The sequence below is a fragment of the Ochotona princeps genome, chromosome 16 (assembly GCF_030435755.1).
Source record: "Ochotona princeps isolate mOchPri1 chromosome 16, mOchPri1.hap1, whole genome shotgun sequence".
In the NCBI taxonomy this organism is placed as follows: Eukaryota; Metazoa; Chordata; class Mammalia; order Lagomorpha; family Ochotonidae; genus Ochotona; species Ochotona princeps.
The window spans coordinates 23,142,653-23,151,914 of record NC_080847.1 but is presented as its reverse complement, the minus strand read 5'-3'; the positions used below and the strand labels follow the sequence as shown (position 1 = coordinate 23,151,914).

The 9,262-nt window shown below is 42.7% G+C and overlaps 1 protein-coding gene across 1 annotated transcript in view; it reads right to left on the bottom strand.

Annotated features, from left to right (window-relative positions):
- Nucleotides 1-2,583: 2,583 nt before the first annotated feature.
- The window catches only part of LOC101524472 (liver carboxylesterase 1-like), a 29,690-nt gene continuing 23,011 nt past the window's right edge, over nucleotides 2,584-9,262 (bottom strand). Inside the window, exons 10-14 of the mRNA XM_004583863.3 lie at nucleotides 6,852-6,932; nucleotides 6,447-6,594; nucleotides 5,056-5,187; nucleotides 3,055-3,127; nucleotides 2,584-2,764 (exon numbers count right to left, since the gene is read on the bottom strand). Coding sequence (XP_004583920.3) covers nucleotides 2,584-2,764; nucleotides 3,055-3,127; nucleotides 5,056-5,187; nucleotides 6,447-6,594; nucleotides 6,852-6,932 — 615 coding nt within the window. The remainder of the gene's footprint in view (nucleotides 2,765-3,054; nucleotides 3,128-5,055; nucleotides 5,188-6,446; nucleotides 6,595-6,851; nucleotides 6,933-9,262) is intronic.

Genomic DNA, 9,262 nt, shown 5'->3' with positions numbered 1-9,262 from the left:
CTTAAGCATTAGGCCAACTAGTGACCCCCCTCTTGTTTTCATTTTTGTGTTACATAGTGATTTTAAACAGAAAGTTAGTTTTTGTATTACGTACATTCTGTATTAAGAAATTCCTTTAGCAAATACCTGTATTAGGCATGCTTATTTTAAATTCCTGGTTGGTCCTCACAAACATCTTTTTTGTCTTGTGAAAGCTACATTTTTTTCCTTCTTTTTTAAATATAGCTTTCTGCTTAAAAGGCTTTTTCTTTCAGTGAAGACCCCACCATCATGTTGTAGCCAGCACAAAATCTGCTATGATTCTTTCGTCTCTGTGTGTGGTATTATTTTCCTCTCACTGCTTTCATATTTTCTCATTACACACGTACAAAAATGTTATTGCTTGCTTTGGCGTGGGTTTCTCTGAGCTTCTTGAATTACCTTGGGAAGATCATTAGTCATTGTTTTGGCAATTTTTTTTCTCCCCTTTCTGTCTTCCTCTTCTGAGAATCATGTTGTATAAGCTCTTGGATCCTCTCTCTCTCTTTTTCTTCTACTACTCCTTTTTCACTTTTAATTAAGTTGAGTAATTTATGTGGCTCGACCTTCAACTTAACTCATTTTTTCTTAGATATGTAAAATCTACTGAACCCATTTGAGAGCTTTTTCTTTTGTCATCACATTAAAAAAAATACCAATACATGCTTCTTAGTTCTTGTCTCTGCTGAAATTAGCCACCTGTTCATGGAGGTTTATGCATAGCTTTGAAATTTCCAATATGTTAATTCTAAAAGTTATATTATCTCCCTGAATCTATGTTTAATGCCTTCTCTCTTACTAACTAGCTTTTCCATGCTTTTCTTGTGTGCTTGTAATTTTCAATTCAATATTTAATCTCATGTGTAAAAGAGTAAAAATCTAAGAAAATCGTATTTATGGTATTTATAACTGAAAATTCTTGCCTTATCTTCTGCCAGAATGACAGTGCCCGTGCGTGTGTGTGTGTTGCAGGGGTTGTACTGTTGCTAAGGTTATCTTAAGAGAAACACCTGCTTCACCTTCTGTTACCTTGTGCTTGTGCTTGGTCTAATGTGCTCTGCGAAGTTTGGTTTTCTGAAGATTTTTCCTAGTATCTTCATCTACTCTCTGCTTTAGGCCTACCTTGTGTACCTACCCTTCAAAGAGGGCCTCTCACCACACGTTCACCCCTCAGATTTCTTGGACGTGGCTTTTGCTAACTCGGTGTTGTCAGGCAGGCATGATTCCTCTTGCCCTAGTTCTGACTCTTGGGAGGTCCTTGAGTTGGTGAAAACTGGGCTTCCTTAGTGATTCTGCTGCTCCCAAGTGGTAAAACATCTGTAATGGTCTCAGCCCAGGGCAGTTGTCTGTCTCTCTTCCAAAGACGCAGAGCTGAAAGCAGCTCTCCTCCTAAGCTTCTGTGGGTGCTCAGCGGTATTTTGAAAGCAACAAGGCTCCTGCTGCTCCTTCTCCAGGGACTGAAGGTTTGTTTTGTTTCCTTTGGGAGACAGGTCAGAGGAACACTTCACTCCTGTCTTGGACACAGGCTTTCTCTGATCTTACTGCTATCCCTCAATATTTCCCAAGAGCATGTGATAAATACTTTTATCACGTGGAATAAAAGTATATATGTCATATACTTTTAGGAGTATAAACTCTACCTTGGGCCTACGGTTCACAGGGATTTTTAAACTCTTACAATAGCCCAGACATGGCCTTTTGCACTTGAATCAAGTTCTTAGAGTGATTCTACTCAAGTACACGATGCTTCCAATGGGTGAAAGGTGGGTGCCAGACTTTCCTTGGATTTCAAAACATAAAATTATGAAATTGAAGATCAGTAAATTTCTCTATGTGATTAAAATGAGAGTATCCCATTTTAAAGTATTTTACATCCAGCAGACTCCAGTAACCACAGTTGAGACTTTGAATGACGAAATTCTCAAATAATGCTTCGTGGATTCATTCCAGGAAGGTTACCACGTGAACCCAAGGTAGTCAAGTCCACAGAGGGAATTGAGAAGAGCTGTTGGAAGATACAACCCCATGGAGGCACCTGAAAAGCTGCTGTGCAGTTGAAGGTATTGAGGAACTGTAGCTGTGTCAGGAGAAGTTGCCACAGGATCATCTCCACCTTCCAGCTATGCTCTCAGCCTGTGTCACCTCCCTCAAAAGGTAACTCCAATCAAGGGGCTTGGCATCCCACTTTGTTCATGCAAGATCCTGTTGTTGGAAGTTTTGGGGCTCCCCAAATATGGAACAGGCCCAGAGTCCTCCTTAGGCCCTCCCAGAATCCAGCATGCTACACTCAGTTCATCCTCATGTTTAGCCATCCCCTGAAGAGGCATATTCTCATGGATGGTTCTTCTCTTTATCCCTATGTTGCTGAGGAAGATGGATTAATTTTCAGCCCAATACAAAAACACTGAGTTGACCTCTGAAAACAAGTTTATTCCACAAGCCAAGCACATTTCCCATCCTGAATTACGCTCACCTGCACCAGAAATCCTTCAGCCTTTATAACAGAAACCCTTTGTAGAGCACCCCTGAGTTCTCCCAGATTCTAAAGCAGGCTACTCCACCCATTCACAACTCAGCATGTTCTGTCTGGTGTGACTTTGCTGCCTCCTTGGCCTGGAGCTCAGTCCAGAAAGCTACTTCCTTGTCTTTCAGCTTCTGGGCTGCCTGGGTGGAGGCTCCAATCTGCAGGTATCCCTCCTTGTGGTCGTACTTTGGCCAGTGAGGAAGCCCTTCCCCATTGGGGTTCCTGGAAATGGAATCAAACAGAAGTCCCCCAAAGCTCATATCTGGACCAGTAAGCCTTGGAGATCTATAGGGACTCCCGGGTTCCCTTTGCTGAGAGGCTCAGATGGCACCAGAGAGAAAGAGCTCAGCATCTCCTGGGGTGGCCTGTCCCTGACACAGAGCTCTCATTGTCAGAAGGCTGGATCACAGGGTGTAGGGTTTCATCACCCAAGAAACTTTATAATCCTTCCCAACCCGAAAGATTCCACTGCACTCCCACTGAACCTGCTCCTCCTTTGCCACCAGTCTTACCCGTTCCTGGCAAAGTTGGCCCAGTATTTCATCATCATCCTGCTCAATTGGGTCTCCTCCTCTGAGACACCCTCTGTGGGGAAATAAAAGAAGGAAATTCTTAGTGAGAAATGCAGTATCTTGGGGTCTGGTGTTGTGGCCCATGCTTTGAACTGTTGCCTGTGATATTGGCACCAATTTTAATACCTACATGATCTACTTCCAGTCCAGCTCCCTGTTGATGCGCTAGGAAAGCAACAGAGGATGGCCTAGATGCTTGGCCAGTTGCAGTCATGTGGATAAACAGGATGATGTTCCAGGCACCTGATTTCTGCTTGTCCCATCCCCTAGCCAATGTAGCCATTTTTGGAATTGAAGCAGCAAATGGAAGATGAAGATTTTTACCTCTCTCTCCTACCTATCAATTTTCTCTCTCAGTAAATCTGCTTTTCAAATAAATGAGCAAATCTCCTTAAAAATACAGTATCTTGGCCCTTCATCCATGCCTGCTGAGTCAACAACCGTATTTTCTTTTTTAAAAAAATATTTATTTAGGGCCCGGCGGCATGGCCTAACGGCTAAAGTCCTCGTCTTGAAAGCCCCAGGATCCCATATGGGCGCCGGTTCTAATCTCGGCAGCTCCACTTCCCATCCAGCTCCCTGCTTGTGGCCTGGGAAAGCAGTCGAGGACGGCCCAATGCATTGGGACCCTGCACCCGCGTGGGAGACCTGGAAGAGGTTCCAGGTTCCCGGCTTCGGATCAGCGCAGCGCACCGGCTGTTGCGGCTCACTTGGGGAGTGAATCATCGGACGGAAGATCTTCCTCTCCCTCTCCTCCTCTCTGTATATCTGACTTTGTAATAAAAATAAATAAATCTTTAAAAAAATATATTTATTTACTTTTATTGGAAAGTCCAATTTACAGAGAGAAGAGAGATAGGAAGATCTTCCATCAGCTGTTTCATTCCCCATGTGGCCACAATGGCTGGAGCTGAGCTAATGTGAATCCAGGAGCCTGGAGTTTCTTCCTGGTCTCCCATGCAAGCTTTAGGCCATCCTCTACTTCTTTTCAAGGCCAGATGCAGGGAGCTGTATGAGAAGTGGTGCAGCCTTATGGGATCCCAGAGCATGCAAGGCAAGAACTTTAGCCACTAGGCTACTGTGCCAGGCCCCAAAACTGTATTTTCATCAGATCTTGGTTAATTGTGTGTACTTTAGGCTTGAAATGGTTGACTGCGGACTCAGCAGTGGGTGTGCGGTTAACTGTCACTTCACTGCCTTTATCTTCTGTGCCCACCTGTCTGTCCATCCACCTGTCTGTCTGTCCATCTACCTGTCTGTCCATCCAGCTTCACAATGGAACATTCAAAGTTTCCTCTATGTGAACTCTACTTCCAATAGTTTTTGTCTTTTCTTGGTTTTGTAGATACACACACATTGTCATAGACTCTAAAGAATAATAGAGTTATGACTGTGCTAAGTGGTCACCCAACAGGGAGATAAACAGAGTCACTGAGATGTCATGAACAGTTGTGAGGGGATCACAAGTCATTATAACTGCTGAGAGTTAAGGAATTGAAGACTCTTGCAAAGCATTTTTTTTTTAAATACTGTAATATGTAGTAGACTAAAAGTGAAAATCTTTGAGGAAGAGGGAGGGATAGAGACCGATAAATAATGTTAGACCTGATCAAGGTTATTGGCCAATTCTAATCTTGCCTTTATCCACGTTCTGATGGATTGTTGTGAGTGCAAAATCAAATCAAATCAATGTGAATCAGTCTACCCACAGAGCAAAGCTGTACAGGAAACTCACTATGTGTCTTACTGATATCACAGCTGGGATTCTGAGAGTTACTATGACTGAGGACATGTGAATACATATCCTCTGTCATGCATGTCAGAACAGGAGAAAGGTTGAGGGCTGCCCATTGGAGCTCAACTCTGTTAGAGTGAATTGGAAGAAGGAGAGCTTGCTCAAGGATATCAATTCAGTCAAGATTAGAAATCAGCCCCCATTACCTTTGGAAAATGGGATTCCAAAGACAGAGTAGAGTTCATCCCCATGGTCTCCTATCACCGTCAAAGGTCTTGTGTCTGATGAGAAGCTGGGGCGATATGTAAACTCATACATGTAGGTGGGGACTCCAGCATCTGACACGACACAGAGGCATGCATAATTCATGTTACCAAACACAGGTGAATAGTATCCAAAGTTTCCAGTTGCAAATGAAACCTCTGGTTATAAGCAAAGTATATAAACAGTATTTCAAGAAATTCCAGCAATTTGCAAACAGGCTGATAGGGTCAATTCCACCTGACTGAGGTGAAAGGGGAATTAGACAAATTCTGGAGGAATGAATGAATGAATGAATGAATGAATGAATGCTAAAGTCACAGGTCAATCCATTTGAAGTGACTTTTATCCTACGAACACTCTGTTGGTTCACATACAGTCCTTTGCCTCCTGACTCACTCACACTATTGCTTATTCTTAAGTGTCTCCAGTTCACCTTGGTTGTATTTGATTGTTGTTGTATTTATTCATTTTAAGAATGTACACTCTTTAGTTGTCTATGACTGGCTATTCTCAGTGTTTGTTCTACTCAATCTGAGAAGAGTGAAGAAATTAGACAAATTTTCTGTCTAAATTCCAGGAAATGTAAATACAAGTATGGGCAGAAACTACCTGACTCTTATATCTCAGGAAGCTATCAGACTCAGTGTTTCAATTTCCCAATGGTTAATAAACTAGTTTGTAGACAGCATGATCTTGACCATCTGCCAGGACTGAATGTACAACATTTACCCTCTTCTCCATTATACCACCATCATTTCAGACAAAGAAGCCTTGTAGCAGATGCTATTGGTGCTTCAGCCATGTTCCCTATTTCTAGGGGTACCATCATGACTTTCGTATCTAGCATCTGTACACACTTCTAAGACCTTTGTCTGTTCTCTAAAGAAAACTCCTTTGCTTATAAGTAGAATAGGCCAAAGAACCAGGAAACTAACAATCTCTAGGAACAGCAGTGTCAGTGGGTAGATAAATCCTCCAGATTCCTTGTCATTGACTTGGGATGACTCTAAGACAGGACCTCTATTGATTTCGATTTGTTATCATGGATACCTGATTGGCAATACAACATTGTTTGATTCTCAACTGTTTTCTGTGTCAAAATCCTCATTTCCTTACTGGTGTTTTCTGGGATGTCCCAAATAAATTGCACTTAGATCCTCTTCCTAAACTCGACATTGCAAAAACCAAAATAGGGCAGCATACCACTCCAGGCCATATGGAATCAACCTCTGAAGCCTTACCCTCAGCAGATTCCATGTCTGTCTATTTTGGCAAATGAACCAAACAGGCTGATAGGGTCAATTCCATCTCCCAGCATATCTCTGGAACTCACCTCTGTGGTGGCGAGCCACAATCACAGATGGGACACCAAACATCACATCTCCAATCATGCTCATGAACAAGCTTCTTTTTTTGGCAAGGTCATCTGTTGCTCCTAAATGCCTCTCAGTGGCCGCTGCAGTCAGTTCCTTAGAGATATTCTGATATATATGAAGACAATGATCACCCCACTCCCCATCAGAGAAGGTTTATGTAAACAGTAAATGTCGACAGCACTATGCAAATCTTTCACAGTGAGTCATGTAAGGAAGGTAAAAAAAAAAAAAAACAGGGGAAGAATCTTGAAGTTCTGATTGTTCTGCATTTAATTGATCAGTGATTTTGGGTAATTCCCTCCCCACACACACACCATGTGCTGTTCAGTTTAAACATTTTCCATTTTCCCCTGGACTCTTACAGTAATGGGGTAGGACCTCCACAAGAGGTCTGTGGCTGTCTTCTGGTCCAGTTCACCATCAGAGAGTGGATAGCCCACCAGCTGTTAAAAAAAATAATTACATATTTGTGACTCACAGTGAATGAAGAAACAAACTGACTGATGAACCAAACAAAAGCTCTGAAGAAGTTTTCTAATTTTGTTGGACCTTGAAGGACATGGGATTCTGAAAAATTGGGCAAAAATTCAATGACTCAATGTGACATATAACAAGAAACTCACATTTCATTTTTAAAGATTGTAAATAAGAGCAATGCCAGGTATACAAGTGCATCAGGTATGAATCACCACAGTGGTTAATAAGGTACAAGAGGAAGGTTAAGTGGCGCCCTTTTGGAAATAGAGGGCTCAGAAGCTACAGAACCTCTGTCGCACAGTGTCTCTGCCCAAAGCTTTGCATGCAGAGACTCAACCCAACTCTGGCATAACTTCTTGCAGTATAAGGTCATGTCCCTGGAATATTCTTAGTCTTTCTTAAGACACCTACCCAAGGAAGCTGTCACATGAATGTATTGCTCCTCCCATCAAAACCTGGTGACAGGTAGATAGTCCCCTGCATTAGTCCACACTTCTATTGCTATAAAAAAGTACATGAGGCTGGGTATCTTATGAAGAAAATATTCATTTAGCTCTTGATGCTGGAGGCTCAGGAGCATGGTGCCAGCCACTTCTGACCAATGAGGCCCTTTTGGCTACATTACCACATGGCAGATTGTATCACAGGGGTGCTCTGTGGGAGAATAGCCAGGAAGCCAGAGAGAACCAAGGCCAGGCTTTCTCTAACAGCCTGTGTCATGGGAGATTTCAGAATCCCATCAGACATGCATTAATGCCCTACAAGGACAGCACCCCAGCAGTGACCCAATCACCTCCCAAGTGCTGACATTTCCACGGGTTCTTGACATTATCCCTTGGAAGAGGATCTCACTTTATTTTTAATTTTTAAAATTATTTATATTTATTGCAAAGGTAGATTTACAGAGAGAAGGAGAGTCAAAGAATTTTCCATCTGTTGGTTCACTCCCCAAATGGCCCTAATAGCCAGAGTTGAGCTGACTTGAATCCAGGAGTCAAGAGCTTCTTTTGTATCTCCCATGTGGGATCGTCCAAAGCTTTCCAGGCCATTAGCAGGGAGCTGCACTAGAAATAGAACAACCAAGACAAGACCCGGTGCCCATATAGAATGCTGGCACCACAGGATGGAGGATTAGCCTGTTGAGCTATGGCACTGGCTCCAGGACTTGCAGCACAGGAATATACGTACGCAGGCTTAAACATCCAAGTCACAGCAACCCCTGGATCTCTCTGAGAGCAGCTACTTAGGAAGCTTTTAATTGTTTCCCCATCCTTTGAGCCTAAACTGCTTTCTCAGGGCCTTGAGAATTCTTTCTTTAAAATACAAGCTTGTCAGGGAGATAACTTATGATCTCCTAATGCTTGCTGAAGGATAAAGGACTGATATCCCTGAGGTTTTGATTCAACGTACACCACTGCATCCTGTCAAGATAAAAGAAGGTGCTTTCTCCTCCAGACAGCTGAATTAACAAACCAAAGTAAACTAGACACCCAAACTCTCCCTCACCCAACCTCCTACCCCCAAAGTGTCTATTGTAGCACAGCCCAATGTTGCTGATCTCTAGGCTTTTGCTTCAGGGATTTGAGTCTAGTTGACTCTGAGCGCTCCACTCTATTTCAATACTGTCATTGAGTAAAATCTGCTGTAATGCTATAACTGTTATTCAGACTTTAATAACTATTTCACAGGTGCCTGTTCAGTGGCTCATCAGGCTGATTATCTGCTCTGTGGTGTCAGAATCCCATATGGGAACCAATTCATGTCCAGGCTGTTCCACTTTCAATACAGCTCCCTTTTTATGGCCTGGGAAAGCATCAGAGGATGGCCAAAGTCCTTGGGACCCTGCACTCATATGGGAGACCCAAAAGAAATCTCCAGGCTCTCAGCTCAAGATCAGCTCTGCTCTGGAAGTTATAATCATTTGGGGAGTGAACCAGCTTATGGAAGATCCTTCTCTCTGTTTTTCCTTCTCTCTGTAAATCTGCCTTTCAAATAAAAATAAATTTGAACAAATAACAGAGGGGAAAACCTTCTTACCTTCTCCCCTTCTAGAAGTTAGCTCGACTCATGAAAAAGCACAATGAGTCTCCAATGAGGTGGGAAAAGCATTTTGTGGAGACTTTGGGGGCACCTGTGAGTACCAGTCCAGGTCAGAGGCACTGGGCCTCTCTCTACAGCTCCTTCTCTTTCTTTTTTTTTTTTTTTTTTTTTTTTTAATTTTATTTTAAATTCATTAATTACATTGTATTATGTGACACAGTTTCATAGGTACTGGGATTCTCCCCACCCCTCCCCA